Raw genomic sequence first — 22,289 nt, forward strand, 5'->3', positions numbered from 1 at the left:
GGATATAGATACTGCCTTATCTGTATGACTGCCTTACTAAGGGATCCTTTGGGTGCCCAGAAACCTAAACTCTCATTGTATGGAGTCATCAGGGCAGGTTTGCCTTAACTTGAATTCAGCTCTTTTTTTTTTTAAAGCAAATAATAATAACTAACATTTATACAGTGCATACTATAGGCATGTAGGTATCCCAGTGGAAAAAATACCAGGTCTGGAGTTAGGAAGACTCATCTTCCTGAGTTCAAATTTGGCCTTGAACACTTATAAGCTGTGTGACCCTGGGCAAGTCACTTAACTAGGTTTGCCTCAGTTTCCTCATCTGCAAAATGAGCCGAAGGAAGGAAATGGCAAACCACTGGAATATCTTTGTCAGGAAACCCAAAAAGGGGCAGGAAAAGTTAGACATGACTGAAAAACAATTAAACAAAGTGCTTACTATGTGCCAGGCACTGTGCTAAGAGCTTTACGATTATCATCTCAGTTGATCTCCAGAACAATCCCTTGAGGTAGGTGCTATTATTATCCCCATTTTATAGATGAGGGAACAGAGGCAAACAGCACTCTATCCACCATACCACCTAGCTGTCATAACAGAGTTCTAGTGTTTTACCAAATAAGGATAAAGCAAACTTTTTTCAATTTCTTTTTTTCTTTTTTCTATTTCTTAAGAAAAATTTTTTTAACATGAGAATTTAAAACAAGGTTTAATGTACACTTACTTAACTAAAGAAGCTTTTCGACAAAGTTTGTCTGCCCCTCTGTAATAGTTCACCAACTGTATAAGACCAGGTTCATGACCTATAAAGGAAAACAAGCAGTTAAGGCATTCATTTTAATGGTTGAGTAAGATGAGGGAAAAGGGCTGGGCAAGAGAATACCAAGAGAAACAATTGTATCATCATTATCCAACAATGTTACACAGAAAAGGGTGACTCTGATACTATAACCAGTTGATGCTTTCTCTATTTGAGAACCAGTCAGGTAATATTTACTAAGCATGTACTATGTGACAGGCCCTGGGCTAAGTTAGGGGCTTCATAGAATTGTGAAAACAGTCCCTGCCCTCAGCATACATTCTACTGGGGGAGACAACATGTAAATAACTCAGAATACGTAAGAGAGATAAAAAATAGATTAAAGGAATCTGAAAGGGGAAAGCAGTAGCAGCTGGGCTGAGGGGATGTGTGATTGGGAAAGGCCTCCCAGAGTAGGTGGGATTTGAACTGAATCATAAAGGAAGCCAGGGAAATTAGGAGGAGGTGAAGGGGTGGGGGCATTCCAGGCATGGAAGACAGAAGAGATTGTAGATGGAGTATCATGTGTGAGCAAGTGCAAATGAAAGGGAGACAGAGACACAGACAGAAACAGAGACACAGAGAAAGACAGAGAGAGAGGCAGAGAGAATGAGAGAAAGGGGGGGAGAGCAGAGAGAGAGAGAGAGAGGGAGAGAGAGAGAGTTAATCGTATATTCTTTAGAAAAAGAACCTTGATGGCTGAGTGAGCATAGATTGGAGTAGAGAGAATTAAGTAAGACAGAGAGACCAATTAGAAGGTGACTGTTCAGGTGAGAGGCAATATAGGCTTCAGCTAGGGTTGTGACTGTATGAATATGGAGGAGACATAAATGACAGATGTTGTGAAGGCAGAAACAATAAGATGTAGCAATGGTCCTTCTTTCTCATTGTTTATTCCATTGGCTATAATCCTTCTTTATAACTTGACTAATGTTTAATGTGAAAGTATTTATAGAACCAATATGCTGCCATGGCGGGGAGGGGGAGAAAATTTGGAACTCAAAAGCTTGTGGAACTGAATGTTGTAAACTAAAAGTAAATAAATAAATAAAGTTTTAAAAAAGCTGTAGCAATGGATTAGAGATGTGGGGTGAGATTGAGGTGTAGAGGAGGCCACCTTCAGGTGACTAGGGAGATGGAGGTGCTCTTATTAGGGACATTCAGAAGGGGGAAAAGTTTTTGGGGAAAGATAATGAGTTCTATTTTGGATATGCTGAATATGACAAGACTATGGGACATCCAGTTTGAGATGTCCAAAAGGCAGGTAGAGATATGTTAATGTGGCTCAGCAGAGCCATGTAATTCTGGGAATTATTTGCATAAAGATGAGAATTTAATTCACGGGAGCTGATGAGATTATCAAAGTGAAATAGTATAGAGAAATGTTTTTTTAACATAGGTTCCATGAACTTAAAAAATTTGATAACTATATTTCAATATAATTAGTTCCCTTTGTAATCTTACATTTTAAAAAATTTTATGCATTTAAAAACATTATTCTGAGAAGAGGTCCTAGGCTTCACCAGACCACCAGTGGTTCACGACACAAAAGAAGGTTAAGGGCTTTTGGAATAGAGGGAAATGAGAAGAGGTTCAGGACATAAAGCCTTGGGCAACACTCATGGTCAGTGGACATAACATGGACAAAGAACTAACAGGAGACTGAGAAGTGGTAAGTCAGAAAGGAGGAGAAACAAGAGTGAGCAGAGCCTCGAAAACCTGGAGAGGACAGAGTATCCAGGAGGTGTGGTCAACAAGTCAGATGCTGCAGAGACCTCAAGATGGATCGGGATTGTGAAAAGACCATTAGAGTTTGCAGTTAAGAGCTTACTGGTAACTTTGGAGAGAGCCATTTCTGTTAAAATGGTTAGGCTGGAAGCCAGAGTGCAGTAGGAGTGAGAGAGAGGAGAGGAAATGGAGACACCAATTATAGTCTGTTTTCTCAAGGAGCTTGGCTACTAAAGGGAAGAAAGACATAGGGAAAGTGGGATCCAAGAAGGGTTTTTTTTTTAAAGGATGGGGGAGATGAAGATATGTTTGCAGGGCAAGAAATAAGTCATTTTATATAGAGAAAATGAAGATAAGAGAGCCTGGGGATGATAGTTGGAGTGATTTGCTGGAGAAGTGTATCAACATTCACTATCTTATCCTAGTGGTGGTGGTGGTGGGGGGTACCTGTTCTAGGGACTTTCCATTAATCAGAGATTACTTGAAAGACATTTTAACAGATCAATGTTTACCTCCTTGGGGTCAGCTACTCTCGCCCCTCCCCCACCCTCACTATTTTACAGAAAAGGAACCTTTAAGGTCATGGGAGATTATGTCACTTAGGCAAGATTGCACAGGTGTAAGTAGTAGCGATGAGATGTGAGCTAAAAAATCTTTAGTAGCATTGTAGCAAATGTGGGTTTAGCCAGAATGGGAGACAACTAAGTCACTTTTTGAACAAGAAACCCTTGCCTCTAAACAAGACAGAGTGCTAGGCCTGGAGTCGGGAAGACTCACCTTCTTGTGTTCAAATGCAGCCTCAGACACTTACTAGCTACATGACAATGGGCAAGTCACTTAACCCTGTTTGCCTCAGTTTCCTTATCTGTCAAATGAGCTGGGATGAAAAAATGGCAAACCGCTCCAGTATCTTTGCCAAGAAAACCCCAAATGGGGTCATGAAGAGTAGCACACCACGGAAACAAGTGAACAACAATAATCTCTGACTCTAGATTCAGCCCTATTTCCACAGTGTTCACAATCATATTCAGGTTTCAGCTCCCAAGTATTACACTGAACAATATTCAGAGGGGAGAGGGGGGAAGGAAGGTGCTATTTATGCACTAATGAAAGTATGTTATTAAAGTAGCTAGAGGGCAAAGAATCATCAATATCTACCCTATCTGGCCCTACTTATAGATTTTGCTGGGCTGACCCCCTAAATTTCATCCTCAACAAATTCTCTCCCTTTTATGTTTCATCTAAAACCAGTTATACAAGGGAAAGAGAATATAAGAGAAGGGAAGGAAAAAGGGGAAGGATTATATGGTAGATTGGAGTAAGAATTGAGATTCACAGAAAAGGAGAATTTCAGAGCTGCAAAGAACATCAATGGCTATCTAGTTCACCTCTCATACCTCAAAAAGAATCCCTGTGACAAAATACCTGACAAGTGATCATGGATGAAAGGCCCTATGCCGCCTGAGTGGCCTTCCCTTTGGCTATCCATCCACAGCTTATCAATATCTCTCCTAAAATGTGCTGCCCATTATTGAAAATGATACTCCAGATATGACCGAAGGCAGAGAGCAACAGTTACTGTACTTCCTTATTCTTGGACAATTTCTCTTCTCTTAATGCAGTCTAAGATTGCATCAGCTTTCTTGGCTATCCTATGAACCTTTAAAAACACTTTTATCTAAACATTTAAATTGGTTTCCTCAATCCCTTCCCCTCTAGGAAAGTAGTTCCTTTGTACATATTTTTCTAACACTGCAATTTCCTATTATCCTAAGATGTCTTCTGGTTTTTACAAATTTCTAAAGATGAGAAGTATTCATTTCTGTGGCATCATCATTGTGGGTCATTAAATTCCTGCCTCCTCCCCAGCACCCAAATATCAAAATTTTCTCCTTTACTATACAGTTTTTAAAAAGCAGGACAATTTCACTTTGCTTTGACTCACAGTGTTTTGTCTCAACTGGAAATTTTTCTGCAAATAGCCGAACTATTCAGTGAGAAACATTAAGACAAGGAAGTGAGCTATAGGCTGTCTTCTTCCACAAGGAAAAAAGGTTTTTCTTCTAGAACTTTAGGACCTAAAGGAAGGAACAGTGCTTACTACAAGGATATCTTTCCAGCAGATATTTAATATTATTCATAAAGAGTGTGACCAGATAAGACAATGTCTTTGAAAGCATTTGGGAATTGTAAAGGGCTATGTGGTATTAGAAAAATGATCATTTAAATCTTCAGGGGCTATAACTCAACAGCAACATCGTCAACTGTGACATAGCATAGACACGTATGTGTGTATAAATATGGTCAACATATACACAATGGACAAATGAAAGGTAGTCTGACACATACAAAGGAGCCCTGGTTCTGGAGTCAGAGGATCTGGGAATGAATCCTGGTTCTGATGGATGCTAAATATGTGACCTGGCCATGTCACTTTCACTTCTGTGGAACTCTGTTTCCTCCTTAGTAAAATGAGGGATTGGGACTAGATCTATAACAGGGATTCTTAACCCTTTTGGTGTCATTGAGCCCTTTGGTATCTTGATTAAGCCTATGGATCACCTCCTAAGAAAAATGTTTTAAATGCCTAAAATACGTATAAGATTACAAAACTAATTCTATTGAAATAAACAAGTTCATGGATTCTTTCCCAATCTATAAGGTTTTAGGATAAAAATCTATGATGCTATAAAAGAAAAAAAAACCTAGGAATCAAAAGACCATAACAAGATTTGGAGCTAGGAACTTGAAACATCATTCATACCAAGCCCTACATTTTATAGAGGAGGGAAATGAGCTCTCTCCCCCCAAAAGTGAAATGACTTATCTAAGATTACATAGGTAGTAATGGAACTATGATTCAATCCAGGTGCTCGGATTCTAAATCCTGGGCTTCTTCTATTCTACTAGTCTGCAAAGCATTTAACCAAATGTCATTCAGCACCTTGCACTAGAACTGCCAGGTTGTTTACAGCACATTATCATCTTCATGGTTTGCAAGAGGAAAAGACTAATCTAACCAGCATGTATGAAACTTGAAGCTAGTAAGATAAGAGGGGCATTAAGATGAAATGGAACAGGAAGAGGTGTATGGGTGGATGTCACTTCTCTCAGTTCAACCCAACAGCAAAACTGAGCACAAACAATCAAGCATTTATGAAGTGCCAGGTATGGTGCTAGGTGCTGGGTATACAAAAACAAAAGCGAAGCAGTCCCTAACATCAATGACTTTATACTCTAGTGCAGGTAGATGTGTGTATGGATCTACAAAATACATACAAAATTATTTTTTTGGGGAAAGCATTAACAGCTGGGTTCAGGAATAAAGAAGAGCTTCGTGTAGGAGATGGTGCCTGAGCTGAGCTTTGAAGGAAACTAGAAATTCTAAGAGGTAGAACTCCAGAGAATGAAATCCAGGCATGTTGAAACATGGACATGGAAGACAGCGTGCTGTGTGAGAAACAGCAAGGAGGCCAGTTTGGATGGAATGTAGAATGCTTGAAGGGGACTAACATGCAATACAATGGAGAGGCAGGGTTGGGGGCAGGCCATGAAGTGTTAAGAGTGTCAAACTAGAAGAGTCTGTATTTTATCCCAGAGTCATGAGGGAACCACTGGAGTTCTACTGAGTAGATGAGTGACACAGGTAGGCCTGCTCTTGGAAAAAATCATTCAGGGGTAGCTAGGTAGCACAGCGAATAGAGCACTGGCCCTGGAGTCAGGAGGAGCAGAGTTCAAATTCAACCTCAGACACTTAATGCTTACTAGCCGTGTGACCTTGGGCAAGTCACTTAACCCCAACTGCCCTGCCTTCCCCCCTCCAAAAAGCAAAAAAAAAAAAACCCCAAAACCAAAACAAAACACTCAGAGAAGTTAACAGAGAATGGACTGGAATGTGGAGACAGTTGAGGCAGGGAGATCAAAATGGCTGCTATAGTAATAGTCTAGGTAAGAGAAAATGAGAGCCTGAACTAGAATGGTCGCTAAGTGAATGGAGATAAGCTATAGAATATACAATAGTTCTCAACATTGAAAAAATGTGGCAAAAGATTAGATCTGTGGAATAAAAGTGAGGCATCAAGGATGATAATCTAAAATACTGAATGGGATGCTAAATGTTTATTTATACTCCTGGATTTTTACTCTGCAAGGTAGACCAAGAACTAGGTGGCTATTATATTTGCCAAAAATAACAGGGAAAGGTCGGTGGAAGGGGAGGGGCAGAGAAGATGGAATGTTGAAGGCAAATCCCTTAATGATGAGAAAAACCATCACTTATGAAAGGATTTTGAAGCCCGAAGGTGACACTATCTCTTGGGGATTACTCTGAGAATCAAAGTATATTACCCACATACAGGATATATAGTTATCTCTTTCTTGCTGTAAAATTGAAACGATTTTTTTATTTGTATACCCAGCACCTAGCATGGTGTCTGGCTTAAAATAAGTAGTTAATAAATGTTTGTTGATTGACTGAAAACATAGGTATTGTGTAGACCAGGGGTGGGGAACCTACAGCCTTGAGGCCACATGTGGCCGTCTAGATCCTCAAGTATGACCATTTCACTGAATCTAAATTTCACAAAACAAATCCCCTTAATAAGAGGATTTGTTGTGTAAAACTTGAACTCAGTCAAAAGGTCGTACCCAAAGACCTAGAAGGCCACAGGCAGCCTTGAGTCTGCAGGTTCCCCACCCCTGATGTAGATGTTTGCATGATGGAAGGATTACAGAATTCTATTTCATTCTAATTTTATAGCTAGGAGAGATGGCAGGGATCATCTATTCTAATCTTCCCATTTTACAAATGAGAAAACTTAGGTATAGATAGCAAGTGACTTGTTGTAAGTCACAAAATGATTTGATAGCAGAACCAAGACTTGAACACCCTAGGCCACACTCCTAGGTCAGTGTTCCTTCCACTTCATCAACAAGGAGTCAAGAAAGGAAACTGGTTTTTAGAATTCTGAATACATATATACTCAATTATGACATTCATGAATTAGTGTGTCACCAACCTGCCATACATTCATGTGTTTGCTGCCGAAACACTAGTCTGGTCCAATTTACATTACAGACCCATTTTTCTTCACACTTCTCTAAGTCTCACCTCCAAACCCCCTAACAACTGTTACTGGAATGCCTGCTAGCCAAGATAATTGGGAGATAGAAAATCAAGGGACTTTTAAATCCTGACCCGCTTCCAGGCTCCTGGCTGACTGTGGTCTGCTTTAAGCCCAGGAATTCTGCAGTTGGTCCTCTAGCTGGCCACAGGGATCGGGTACATTGGACACCTGTCAGATGAACAGTCGGATTGTTTCCCACGAGCCAAGGGAGCAATGTGATTTGCAAGGCAGAGCACATGGTGAAGCACCACAAGGCTGTTAATTGCTAAATTGCACACGTGCTATAAGCAGCAGGAGTTATTAACCAATATGTTCTACCACCAACGGGCTTCTTACTTGTCCTCAGTCCAGGGCTGGCCTACAGGAATAATTATTTCATTCAGGTCACTAGCATAGATCATGCTCTTGGGAGACAAAGCTTTTCAAAAAGTGACCACTTGTTCCTTCTCCTCCCTGTAAATTCCCATTTGCTGCAGTGCTAGGGAAGCCTCCAAATTCAAACTCTGCTGCTTATTATCTATGTGACCTTGAACAAGTCATATCACCTCTAAGGGCCAGGTTTCTCTTTTTTTTTTAAATGAGAAGGTTGGATTAGATGACCTCTGCAGTCTCTTCTGGTTCTAAATCTGAACTCCTATGAATGAAGACAGTCTCAATTCTATCCCCAAACAGAATAATCTTCAAGGTCAGAGGTATTCCACAAACCCTCTCACATGATGGTATCTTAAATTATCCTTTGATTTTGATAACAAGTAGCAAGGAGATTGTCTAATGGATACAAGCTCTCTTTCACCGGCTTTCTAAGTAGCTGGAGGATTAGTGGATAGAGCACTGGGCTTGGAGTCAGGATGACCTGAGTTCAAATTCAGCTTCAGACACTGGCATGTGGCTTGGGGCAAATCGCTTAACTTCTGTTTGCCTCAATTTCCTCAACTGTAAAATGAGGATAATAATAGTACCTACTCATAAGGTTGTTGTGAGGATTAAATGAGATAATATTTGTAAAAAGTACTTAGCACTTTGGTGCTATAGAGATATAAATTCCTTTCCTCTCTTCCGTCTTACAGCAGAGATGTCAAACTTGTGCCCACTCCCAAGTGCTATTTGAACCAAATTAAAATGTAATTGGGAGATGTTTAGCAAGATAAATAAAAATAAAACACAGTGTTTATTTGTGGCTTTCTAAGTCAGTATGTGGCCTTCAAGGATCCCTTTCTAATTGAGTTTGACACCACTCCTTTGAAGGACAGGCAGAATTAACTAGAATCCAAATAAGGCTTTTATTTTCTTCTTCTCACTTCCTTAATTCCCCAAAAGAGAGTAAACAAGTTGTCACTGCCTTTCTTGTAAGTGAAATTAAAAATAACAGAAAAATAAACCTAAGAAAATACCCATATTATTTAAGATTGAATTTCTTTTATCCCTTATGAGGTAAAGCAAAGCAGAAACCAATCTGGTCATATTCAGGGAAAGCTGATAATTTCTTGATTTGGGATTTACGTGAGCATTCGTATAAAAACTAACTTATCTTTGGATAGTGGCTAGAATGATAGCTTTGGAATTCAGAAAGTCTGCCTCTGATCCTAACTATGACAATGAAAAGTCACTTAAGTGTTCTGAACCTTGTTTTCTATGTCTATAAAAGAGAATAGTTTTAGAATGCTGTTGTGAGGATCAAATGGGGATGTCTGTAAAGTGCTTTGGAAACCTAAAAGCACCATATAAATGTGAAATATTATAATTTAAGATAACATCTTTTAAAAGCCTCCTCAGAAAAGAAAAAAAATGTTAAAAGAATTATTGGATCATAGCTATAGAGATGGAAGGGACATAGGAGTTCATCTAACTTAACTCCTGCAGTTGGCAGATGAAGAAACAAGGCTCAAAACTTCTAAGGTTTTAAATGTATCACTGGTAAGATCTTTGCTCATAGAATTTCTAATTTCTGTGAGTTATTCTTCTCCCATTAACCACAATCTTATTATCTGTAAAAGCTCACCTTTTGCACAAAGTCTTCCTTGATCATCTCCTTCCCCTATCTTGGGTGAACTTCAGAACTTATGTTTTTAGTATCCGTGGTGCTCTGATTTCAGTATTTTTCTGTTATGTTCTTATACTTTCCTCATACTGTTCCACATCATGCTTTTCTTGGTTCCTCAATTTCAATGGTAACCTGAAGTGCTACGTCTGATCCTTTCATCTTTATTGATGTAAGCCTAGTGCATGCTCCAAAAAATATAAGGCATAAGTCCAACTTGCTTAACGGAAGATGAGCAACTGTTATTTGCTTAATAAGTATATTATATTCCTGAGACACTTGCATAAAGGGCAAATGCATATTAGTTCAATTTCTTAATTAAGAAGGGACTAGTAGGCACTTCTAAAGAAAAGATATAATACCTGTCTTCTAATATCTTTTTTTTTTTTTTTTTTGCTTTTTAGAGGGGGGGAGATAGGGCAATTGGGGTTAAGTGACTTGCCCAAGGTCACATGGCTAGTTTTTTGTGTTAAGTGTCTGAGGCTGGATTTGAACTCAGGTCCTCCTGACTCCAAGGCTGGTGCTCTATTCACTGTACCACCTAGCCGCCCCATGTCTTCTAGTACCTAAAAGGCTGTCAGGTGAAAGAGGCAGCTAGGTGGTGCACTGGATAGAGAGCCAAGTCTGGAGTCTGGAAGACTCATCTTCATGAGTTCATATCTGACCTCAGACACTTACTATGTCTGTGTGTGACCCTGGGAAAGTCACTCAACCCTGCTTGCCTCAGTTTTCTCATCTGTAAAGTGAACTGGAGAAGGGAATGGAAAACCATTCCAATATCTTTCTGAAGAAAACCCCAAATCATTATACATGATTGAAATGACTCAACAACATATGAAAGAGGAGTCAGAACCAAGAGTAATAGGTGGAATTTGAAAAGATGAAAATTTAGGCTTGATATGCAGAAAAATTTCTTTCTTTTTTTTTTTTAAGCAATTGGGGTTAAGTAACTTGCTCAAGGTTACACAGCCAGTTATTTCTGGGTGTGGTGCTGAGTATCTGAACCCGGATTTGATCCCCCAGGTCATCCCGACACTGGGGCCGGTGCTCTTACTCGCTGTGCTACATGGCCACCCCCAAAATTTCTTAACAATCAGTGCTTTCCCAAAGCGAATGGACTGTCTCAGGAAGAGATAGAGATTTCCACAGCACTGGAAATCTTCCAGCAAAGGCTGGCTGATCACCTATCTGGTTCACTTCAACATGGGGGAGGGAATTCTTTTTCAAATACAGGCTGAGCTAGATAACTGCTGAGACCCTTTCCAAATCAGAAATTCTCAAATTCTGTGAAATATTTATTGAATTCAATTTCAATAACTGAAACATCAATTATTCTTTCAAAATAACATGCATTTGAGTAACACATTCTATTGGACCAATAGTCATATCTTCTTGTTGGATTCAGTGTTTACACATATTTTAATTTTTTCTCTTAGGGCAAAAAACTTTTGAGAAAATAACCCTCTTTTTTTCTTTCCAAGATTTACAATCATGCTTTCTTCCCCCATAATAATAGTAATTGTGTATATGTGTACAGTATGCTCAAGATTTACAAAGTGTTTTTGCAATTGATTTCACTTGACTCTTACAACCCTCTAAGGAGGTGAGGCAACAGCTATCATTGCCATAAAAAACAGAAGTCTTGTCCTCAAGGTCACACAGCTAGTATTCCCCCAGCAGACTCTAAGCTCCTTAAGTATAGAAACCGTTTTTCATCTGCCTTTGTACTGTCAGGACCTACCGAGGTGCCTTGCACACACTACGTACTTAATAAATGTTTCTTGGAGTGAAATAAATAGCATTGCCAGGACCCCAGCTTGGGTCTTCGGGCTCCAACTCATTTGCCGTCTACTAGTCCATGCTGTCTTTTATCCAGTGCTATGGACCCAACAGAGATTGAATTATCACTTAAAAGTGAAGTCAGACCCAAATTCATTTATTTCTCTAATTTGATGTAATTTTTTTTCCTTGTTCCCCACCAGTCTCTTATCTAATTGCATCCTGTTTATCTTCAGCAGACATGAGGTCATCCAAGCCCCACTGGGGATATTGAAAGAGTTGACAAGAAGCTCTAACTTAGAGGAGTTACTTTTCACTTCATTCTGCTTCAAGGAGAGGTTTATGTTTTCATCTAGGTTTAAAAGTGCCTGGATTAAAAACTACACGTTAGACCTCAACTTTAGAATCACTTCCTCTAGGTCAGGGGTGGGGAACAGGCAGCCTTGAGGCCACATGTGGTCCTCTAGGTCCTGAAGCCCTTTGACTGAATCTAAACTTGACTTAGTTCTGGGAAGTTTGGGTTCAGTCAAGGGGCCGCACTTGAGGACCTAGAGAGCCACATGTAGCCTTGAGGCCATAGGTTCCTCACCCCTGTTCTAGGCCATGAAAAACTGTCCTGATGGCCTCTCAGTGTCCATAAGGAAAAACAACTTTCTGGCTGTTTTAGTGTTAATAGTATAGGTGCCTAAAATGGCCTCTCAAAGGATAGTTGTAGACAATAAGATTTAGAACTACCCAGGACCTTAGAAGTTACCTGGTTCCACACCTTCATTTTACAGATGAACAACTGATTTCCAGAAATATTAAGCAACTTTCCCCAAGTCATACAAGTAATTGGTGGCAGAGCATAGATTCAAAACAAGATCCTCTGACTCAAACCCAATACTCTATCCACTATAGTATACACAGTATAACATATATATATATGTGTGTGTATATATATATATATATGTTACCAAGCTGGGATAGGCCTTCAATTCTACCCACATGAACTGCTTCAATAGCCTCCTAACAGATCTTCCAGCCTCCACTCTCCTCCCCTCCTCCAGTCCATCTGTCATACTTCTTCTGCTGGACTCATATTCTTTAAGAAGATAGGAAGTATTAGTATCAGTAGACTTGAGTACCAGGAGAATAAATGAAAGATCTATGATTTTATCAGCAGAAGGAACTGCCACACAATCTATGACTTAGTGAGTTGCCTTAGATACACAGAGGTTAAGTGATTTGCCCAGGACTACATAGCCAGTAATTTTGAGAGGCAGGATTTGAACTTGGTTTTCACTGATTCCAAATTCAGCACTGTGGGTCATGCTGCCTCTTCAGCATCATTTGTAAATAAAATAAAATACAAAAATCTGGGAACCTTACAAGTATCAGTAAGGGCATTTTAACTTGAAAACTGTCCAAGATATGGAAAAATCTAAATTCTCATATACAAATGAATTCTCTGTGGCTTTATGCCATACATCTGAACAGGTACATTAGAAAATGTCTTGGCTTAAACTAATTAAAAATTTCCTGTCTAATCACTTAATATTACCCGATTATGATTTTATCAGTGGAAATGACATTAAAGAAGAGTCATTAGCCTCTCCTTGCCTAAGGACCAGGGGGTATTTCCATCCACTTGCAGCTGAAACCTTCCCTATGTTTTATCCCCTCCAGTTAGAATATGAGCTCCTTGAGAACAGAGATCATCTTACTTTTTTTATTTGCATCCCCAGCACTTAGCATGATACTTTGCACATAATAAATGCCTAATAAATGCTTCACTCATCCACTTAAAGTTCTTCTGGGTAAATTTTTGATGTGAGCTTCCAAGACACTGGGAAAATGAATCAAATGTTTTGGCGCATCTTTTCCATCCCCTGCCAAAGGTTTCTGAGGCTGAGGGATTTGATAAAAGGATTTTTCTTTCACTTTAGACGTGGCAATTGCTATTACCTAAGTCAGCTACATTTCTAAACTGAAACTATGTCTATGCAACTCCATGCTTTTTTTTTTTTACTGTGAAAACACAAAACAGACTAGAGCAGATCTAAGCAAAGAATGTATATGTGGTTCTATAAAACAGAATGAAATTACATGCTTCCTACCTCATTTCACAGGAATACTGACAATAAAGAACAGACATAAGCTAAGTAAAGAAGAACAACATCCTTCCTACTTAGCCTATGTAGACTCCTTTAAATGACATCTGGCTTAGATCTGTCACTCCCATCAGGTATTAAACACATGGTCATTTTACTTATCCAAATTCTTTTAATAACCACCTAGGAAAACATGCATTCTCTCCAAGAGCAAAATGTTGGTCATCAGGCTAACAAAGTCATCTTGGTCCATTTAAAAGCTAACACTTCCATTTGTCTCTCAGAGGGAAGGTGACAATGAGCCAAATCAGAGGGAGAGTGTTGCAGTAAGAGTGATAACTCAGTTCTTCAGAACTTGGGCTAATTTTGATATATATATTCCAATATTCAAAATTGAATGTCTATTTCTAAGTTCTTTTTCATCTAGATCTCTAAATTCTAAAAGTTACTTACTTTGGTTATTGAGTTACTAATTACTTAGTAATACTAAGGTTACGTTCTATTAATTTTTTAAAGATGACCTGTAATTTGAAGACTCCATTTCCTTCCTTTCAAAGAATAATGATACAATTTCATTCTTTGTAAAGAACCTCTATGCTTGAGACATATACAAATAATACACTGTAACTTGATTCCATTACATGGGCTATTTTCATCCTTAAAATTACCTTTCACTCACATGGCAGTGACTTACTGTTTAATATTACAAAAAACTGTGAGCATTCAAAGAACTGGATGATACTATAAGAGTCAAATAAGCTAAACATATGAAATACCAAAATTATTAACAAGTATGCTGATAAAGGATTTAAAAAAATTATATTGGTTGAATATAGTTCATGCCCAAGTCTTCAGAAAAGATGAATGGATGGATTACACTGACTCAGGCTAAGCCCTCAAAAGGAAGAATGAACATATGTTATACAAGTTATATGACTACTTTGTTCAAAGTATTCAGAGGATAATGAAAGGAAAAGATTTAATTACTAAGCCTACAGTAATCATTTGGGGTCTTGTTGCATGTTGGGGTCAGATCTATCCCAGATCTTAGCTTCATATAAGATCCGCTTTCATTTTGAATAATTTGGTCAATCTATTAAAAAAAAAAAAGAAATTAAATCTGATACTCTACCCAACTGTACACTCTTTTTACTAGATTGGTTCATTAGTCTCATTTTTGAGCACAGCTGTTACTTTCCTATCTCATTACAATTTAACTAAGTCTTCCATTGCTGGATTTTTCAACCTTAAAGAGGCAATCCTAAACAACTTTCCTAGAATTCAAGAAAAGGGAATCACTCAGCAAAATATTTCAAAGAGCTGAAGAGTGAATGGAATTACCAGGTCCAAGTTGAAAGGCGGTTTGTCGGTGCTGCAGAATGATTGCCTAATTTTGTTGCCAACCATGAATGACTATTAGATTCTTTTTCTTTTAAGCCCAAGAAAAACTTTATCTTTTAAAGAAATAAAGCCTAGAGACATAATTTATTACCTTGGATACTGGATAAAGCCCCTGTTCAGGGCTTCTAACTGGTGAATACTAGATCTGAGTCCCTCCCTTATTGCAGCAGGCAACACCCAAGACGCAAAGCTGCTGCTGTTCGGGACCCTATGCTGTGCCAATACTTCCCCTTCTTTTAGGGTAGTTCAATCAGGTCCTCTTCCACCCCGCTACGAAGGGCTTCTCAAAATGTAAATTTCTGAGTCGGCCCATTGTTCAGGATGGGCTGGAAGAGAGGAATCAGGGGAAAAAATCATCAGCTCAAAATCCACCCTAGGTCTGGTTTGGGTGAAGGGGTGAGTAATTAAACCTAAAAGGCTCTCAGACCTTTCGTCTTCGTGGATGGGAAAAGATACATTGTCTTTATTTCCTCAGGATGGGAGGAGAGCATGCATTGAAAAAGCAGTAGGCGGGAGGTGGGCAGGGGAAGGAGTGGGAAGTCTCTCACCCAGTCTCCCAAAGGGCAGCCTGTTCCTCTCTCCTAGCATCAGGTTAAACCTGGGGTTGTCTTTCTTCAGCCGTTTCCATTGTCCAGTCGAAAGGAGCAGCTTGGAGACTTCGGCATAGACGCTACTGTTTTCGTCGCGCACCACGAAGGTGTACATGATGTCAGGGGAGGGCTGCCCCGGCCCAGGTCTCAGCGGCGGTAGCAGCTGCAAGAACAAGTCTGGCCCCGGCGGGCGACAGTGAAGGATGCGACTCGCAAGCTAATGAAGGGGCCGCCCTCCCGGCTCTGCATCGGATACCGCCCCAGCAGCCAGGCGCCCGGGCACCGACCTCGGCCACTGTCAGACTGGGTCCGCTCTGCCTAGGACAGCCCCCCTAACCCTCCGCTTCGGGGCTCCCACCAGCGGCCGCCTTCCTCCTCTTCCTCGGGGCAATGTGGGGATTCTCCCCGGCAGCAGCGGCGTGCTCAGAGCCCAACCTCCTTGGCACTCCCTCCCCACCCTTCAGTGGCGGCACCGCCTACCTGGAGGGGACCCCCAGAGCCTGCAGCCCACCGAGCCCTGAGTTCTGCTCAGCAGCCTTGCCTTCCATGGGCTCTTGGGGCTTCAGTAGCCCCCGCCCAGCCTTCGGCTCCCAGGTGGCCCGGCTCCTGGGCGTCAGAGGCGGCAGCCACCCCTCCGCTCTTTCTCAGTCCAGCCTCAGCCTCAGCCCCAGCCCCAGCCCCAGTCCTGGCTATCGCCACTGCCTTTGCAGCGGCTCCTCCTCTTTCATGCTAGCTCCTCCTCCTTCCCCTGTGATTCCGCGCTGAGCTCACGGGTCAAGGAGGAGGAGCCACGCGGACGTCGCCAGTCCGCTTCCACTCTTTTCCCCCTGTCTCCCTGGTTCTTCTCTCTTTAGTACTCATCGCTTCTCCTGCTCTCTTCGCGCCACTCCTTCAGCAGACTCCCTAACTATCTAGCTTCCCATGGCTGGCCTAGAGGTCCCCAAGGGGATTTGCATGGGCTCGCTTTCCTAGATTTAAGTAGTGGCAACTGGAAAATGCAAGATGGAACGTTCCAAACTTGGGCAGAAAGAGTCCTCTACCGAGATGAAGGGGGCGGGGGGGGGGGGGGGGGGGGGGGGGGGGGGTGGGAGGGTGGTATTGGGGGCAGATTGGTGAGGAAGGCGGACCGACAGTCTGCATCTTATTGCTGTTTTAGTTTTGTCATTTTCACGTTTTTTGTTTAAATGGACAAAAAAGAGTTACGTGCCTATCTTGCACCCCCAACACCTTTCTTCTAAGATTTATTACCCACACTTCTTTCCACACGGAATCATAAAGCACACCAAAAAAAACCTAACCCAGTGCTATAGAATTTGAGCTCGAGGAAAAAGTCTGGTAATGCATTACAACTTCCGGGACATCCTGTGCCTCCCAGTAACATTTAGAGTAGTTGCCTTAATGAGGACTTCAGAGGAAACCTGTTTTATACTGCATGATGTGAGAGTGGTTAGAAGAAAAGGGCCAGAGGAGGGAGGGAGAATAAAGGTAGAAAAAGACCATGTGGGTAAGCAGTAGGTACAGACTGGAATGTTAATGATCCCTTTAAGTTAGTCATGTGTTTGGCTTAGTGCATTCCAGAATTAGGACTTCATGCTTCACGTTTGTATAGTGCTTGAAAATTTGCAAAGAACTTCGCTTATAACATCTCTGTGAAGTAGGCAGTGCTAGCAAGTATTATTCCCACTTTACAGATGAGAAACTGAATCTCTGAGAGGTTGTGACATGCCTCTAGTCAAACAGCTAGTTAGTATCTGAAGTGCGAATTGAGCTCAGATCTTCAGATGCCAACTATACTATTTCTTTTGACAATGCCTTTTTAAAAAAACATTCTTGACCTTCATTCTCTTACCTCTTTCTTATTTCTTACCACTTTCCTCTTTCTTTCTGCCTTTGCTCAGCAGGAATCATATGTTATACTACATCCCTTACATTTCCTTTATTTCCAGTTCTTTCTTTGTCTAGGTTTATCACCTTCCTATTGCCACCCATCATTTCTAGGCCATACTTTCCAACTCCAATACCACCAACCTTCCTACCAGGCCTTCAATTTTAGACACACCCCCCTTTTTTTTTTGCAGTAGGAGAACTGAAATCTTTGACTTTATAGAATTGGTACTATAGTCACCTGCAAGTTTACCTATCTAAAACTGAGTTCATAACCTTCTCATCATCCCCTAAGACTCCTCCAAGGTTTTCTTTCTTTCACCCTAGTTCAATCCCTCATCACTTCTTTCCTAGACTATTGTAAGTACCTCTTTATAAAAGTGTGATTTAACCCCATCCTCCCAAAGAATATTCCCATACACACAGTAGAATACAAAATGAGGATTCCATATGAAACCACAAATCTCCATTTCATAATGGTTTGGAGTTTCTACACTTTTAAAACTGCCTCCTTCTGAACTTTATGTTCTTTTGTGGACATTATAGTCTCCTCCCCACCCCCTTTTGGCATCACTATTGTTAACTCCATCTCTTCCCTATACAGTTATAAGTCAAGAGAAAGGAAAAAAAAAACCCTTTATAATAAATAAAGACAAGCAAAACCAATGCATATAGTGGCCAAATCTAAGACTATGTATCTTGGAATCTTGTGTCTGTCACTTCTCTGTCAGAAGGTGGTAACATGCCTCATCTTAGGTGAATGGTAGAGATGATTGATCAATACTTTGAACAGAGTTCTTAAGTATTTCAAAGTTTTTTCTTTACATTATTGCTGTATCTATATAAATTGTTGTCCTGGTTCTGGTCATTTTCTTCTGTGTCAGTTCATACTACCCAGGATTTTCTGAAATCATCTCTTTTATCATTTAAAAATCATAGCACAATAATACTCTATTACATTCATATATCAAATACTCTATTACATTCATATATCAAAAATTTGTTCTGCTATTTGCCAGTTATCTGAGGCATACCCTTATATTCAAGTTCTTTCTTTTAGTCTCCCCCCCTTCAGAATCAAGGTTTGTTTTGCTGGTGACTCTTCTATCTCCTACATTATTCTTCCTTCTAACTCCTCCCTATTCCCACATTTCCCTGTTGAGTTTGATGTATTTCTACAACAAAGTGTGTGTCTTCAACCTTCCTTTGTCTATTTCAGATAAGAGTGAGGTTCACTTCATGCCCACTCCCTCTACCTCTTCATGTTTTCATATTCTTTTTATGTAATCCAATTATTCTTAAAAAGCAACTTCTTTTCTTTCTTCTTTTTTTTTTTTTTGCTTTTTTGGAGGGCAATTGGGGTTAAGTGACTTGCCCAAGGTCACACAGCTAGTTTTTGTGTTAAGTGTCTGAGGTCGGATTTGAACTCAGATACTCCTGACTCCAGGGCTGGTGCTGTACTCACTGCGCCACCTAGCTGCCCCAACTTCTTCTTTTCTACACAAGTGTATTCCTCTTTTTATTTTCCCTTCCCTTCTTTTTCTTCAAACCCTTAGAATAAAACCCATCCTACTTCACCCACCAACTCTGCTTTTTCTTCTTTAACTCCTTCAATACTGTTTGAAGACATTGAGGTTCTGAAGGAGTGCTTGTTTCTTCTCTCTCTATTAGAATGCTAGCGCTACATCATAAAATCTCTTCCATTTACTCAAATAAAGTCTCTTTCTTGGTTTCTGTTGATTCTTAACATTTGTGTTCCTATGCAGCTCTGGTCTTTTCATCAAAAATGCTGGAAAGTTCTACATTCCATTAAAGATCCATTTCCCTCCTCCCCTTTCCCTCCCTCCCCCCTCCCCCCCCCCCCGAAAATATTCAGCCTTGCAGGATAAGTTATTTATGGTTGTAAGCCTATATAATTCTTCTTTTGGAATATTTTATTCCAGAATCTCCTCTTCTACTAGAAGGTACCAGGTCTTCTATGATCCTGACTCTAGTTCCTTGGTACTTAATCTCCTTTCTGGATACTTGCAGTATTTATTCTTTAATGTGGAAGTTCTGGATTTAGGGTATGGCATTTCAGAGACCTGTTCTTTTGGAGTTTCCTTCATGAGTTGATTGGTAGAATTAGCTTTAACTTGTGCTCTCATTCTAATAGATCCAGGCAATTTTTATTTACTATTTGTCGAAATATACTGGTCCAGGGTTTTTTGTTTGTTTTTTGGTCATGGTTTGCAGGAAGTCTATTGATTCTTAAATCATTTCTCCTTGTTCCTGTTTTCCTAGTCAGATGTTGTTTTTTTTTTTTTTTTTTAAAGAAATCGGGGTTAAGTAACTTGCTCAAGGTTACATGGCCAGGTGTTTCTGTGTGGGTACTAAGTGTCTGAGCCCGGAATTCGATCTCCAGGTCATCCTGACACTGGAGCTGGTGCTCTGACTCGCTGTGCTACCTGGACGCCCCTAGTCAGTTGTTTTTTATATAAAATATCTTACATTTTCCTCTATTTTTTAAAATTCTTTTGATTTGGTTTTAATACTTCTTGCTGTGTTGAGGAATCATTGCTTTCTGTTTTGTCCATTCTGGTTTTCAGGGATTTTCTTTCTTAGGAAAGAATTATCACTTTCTCTCATAAGCTACATAGTCTTCTTCAATTCTTTATTCTAGAACTTTTATTTCATTTTTTCTCTTGCTTCATTTCTTTTAGGTATTTATATATTCTTTGTGGACAATATCATTTTTTGAGTCTCTACTTGTAGTTGCTATGAAGTTAGATTTCCAATCATTTTTAATATTCATCTCTCTATCTGTAGTTTCTAATTGGAGCTTTGTGTTACCCCCTGCTACATTTTTGACTCTAATTGGTCTCACCATGGCCATTTTGGTCATGCAATTTCTGTTCCTTAGGGTTAGCCTACTCTCTCTGTCTTTGAGGTTCAGAGTGATGGATCTTCCAATACCTCTCTTTTGTGTTAGGACACAGTGTTTGGGACCTTAGAGTCTTTGGCCTGGGTGGTGCAGGGGTTTGAGTACTAAAGTGTTGTGGTGCTCATGCTGACCACTGATCACTTCTGCTCCTGGAGCTTCCAAGATCCAAATCCTCTTCTGAGACTTTCTGACTATCCTAGGCCTTTTTCAGGGGAACCCTCTGCTCTTGATGTCTCTAGACAGTGTTGCAAGGTACAAGGTGCTCTAGGTTTCTTTCATTGCACTGGGAGATTATTGTTCCTGGTGTTAGCTTGAGAAGTAGGGTGGTGGCCAGGGTTGGGACAGGACTGATTATTTTTTCTTTTTGCAGTTCTTGAGTAGAAGAAATGACTGTAGATTCTCATTTGCTATCTTGATTGTTATTCAGCCTGGTTCAAACTTTAGAGTCTTTTGGGCACTGGGCCATAATTGCTGATTAGTCTCTGTTTTCCCATCCATCCTACGTACAGACAAATTAATATTCTTAAAAGACAAGTCCAGTCATATCACTTCCCTGCTATTGCTTCAGGGAGGAAATACAATTTAGCATTTTAAGCCTTTCATAATCAGACCCTAGCCTATCTTTACAGATTATTTTACACTATTCCCCCTCAGGCACTCTGCATTCTAACCAGACTGGCCCACTGGTTTCATCTCTTGCCTCCATGCCAATGAACAGGCTTTCCTTACATGTCTGGAATGTGTTCTCTTCTCATGTCTGCATCTTGGAATCTCTGGCTTAGACAACACTTTTCCTTATCTCTCTAGTTGTGAGGATGAGATAATATGTATAAAGCACTTGGCAAACCATATAGCACTATATAAATGCTATTGTTGTTGTTGTTAGTGGTTAATGTTCTTCTTCCGACCAAATTACTAATATTTGTTTTTTATAAGAGTGAGGGTCAATTGAATAAATTAATCAAATTACCCATCCCATTTAAAGAATCAAACTCCTAAGTCCTGATACCTTTATCAGGGAAGAATATCTCAAATATTCCCTAAGTATAACTATGGCCCAGACACCCTTTTGAATCAATCAAGTACATGTCAACTATGTGTAATAGGAAATCTGTTTTGTTGGTTGAAGGTCTTGGTTACACCCTCTGGGGTCTAAAACCAAGAAGCTAGTTCAGAACCAGAGAAATGTGAGTGAATCTGGAAACAGGAGAGATACTCAACCCTGAGAACCTTGACTTGGCTGGTAGAGGAGAGCGCCTCAGTCATAGTCTGGGTCTCTCTCCATTTTCCCCTTGGTGGGAGGAAGACCTTTTAATCTTTGGAAGATCTGGAAGATAACGGACAACATCAATGTCTTAGTAGCTTCTTTGGAACAGATGATGACAGTGTCTGCTTTGGGAGCCAAGAATAGATTGGATACAGATTCAGGATTCTACAAAGAGTCCAGTAGAAAAGCTATACCAGGCCTAAGGGGAATGTATTGAGGACTCCAGCCAAATGACTCCCAGGATCTGTGAGTTACCACTTTGCTATACGTACTTGAGCCTACTTTCCCTGGGACTTTGTGTGTGCCAGTGGGAGAGTTTCTGGGGGAATGTTTTGTACCAACCATTGTGTTTTATACCAATGTTCTTACCATATTATTTTAGTAAATATCCCTTTCTAAAAGCTAATTAGCTTGATTTACTAATTGATATCACAGAATATTATGGAGAGCACACTAATGGAGATTTGTGAGCTACATTACTAGAAAATACACACCTTAACCCATCAGGGTTAACTCTAGAGTCCTGAGGGCATCTAGTAGCCATGCTCTGGAGGCCATACTTTTCAGCACAAGTGGGAGTTGGGAGAAGGATACCCAAGAGTCTTTATGTGTTACACTTATCTATAATTTGTATTTATCTGTATATATGTCCTATCCCTTCAATAG

General features: G+C 40.2%; 1 protein-coding gene across 2 annotated transcripts in view; it reads right to left on the bottom strand.

Moving 5' to 3' along the window:
- Positions 1 to 15,670, bottom strand: part of TTL (tubulin tyrosine ligase) — a 48,333-nt gene extending 32,663 nt beyond the window's left edge. Inside the window, exons 1-2 of one of the 2 annotated variants that reach the window (XR_011165975.1) lie at positions 15,508 to 15,666; positions 720 to 798 (exon numbers count right to left, since the gene is read on the bottom strand). Coding sequence is in view for 1 of the 2 variants with exons in the window: in XM_069075555.1 (XP_068931656.1) it covers positions 720 to 798; positions 15,508 to 15,664 (236 nt within the window). In the remaining variant the exon portion in view is untranslated. Of the gene's footprint in view, positions 1 to 719; positions 799 to 15,507 lie in introns of both variants that reach the window. The other variant, XM_069075555.1, reaches the window with a different exon arrangement.
- Positions 15,671 to 22,289: the final 6,619 nt, after the last annotated feature.

Source organism: Petaurus breviceps, unplaced genomic scaffold, assembly GCF_028583685.1.
Source record: "Petaurus breviceps papuanus isolate PSGF00001 unplaced genomic scaffold, PetGlider_PUasm1.0 90919, whole genome shotgun sequence".
NCBI classification, from domain to species: Eukaryota; Metazoa; Chordata; class Mammalia; order Diprotodontia; family Petauridae; genus Petaurus; species Petaurus breviceps.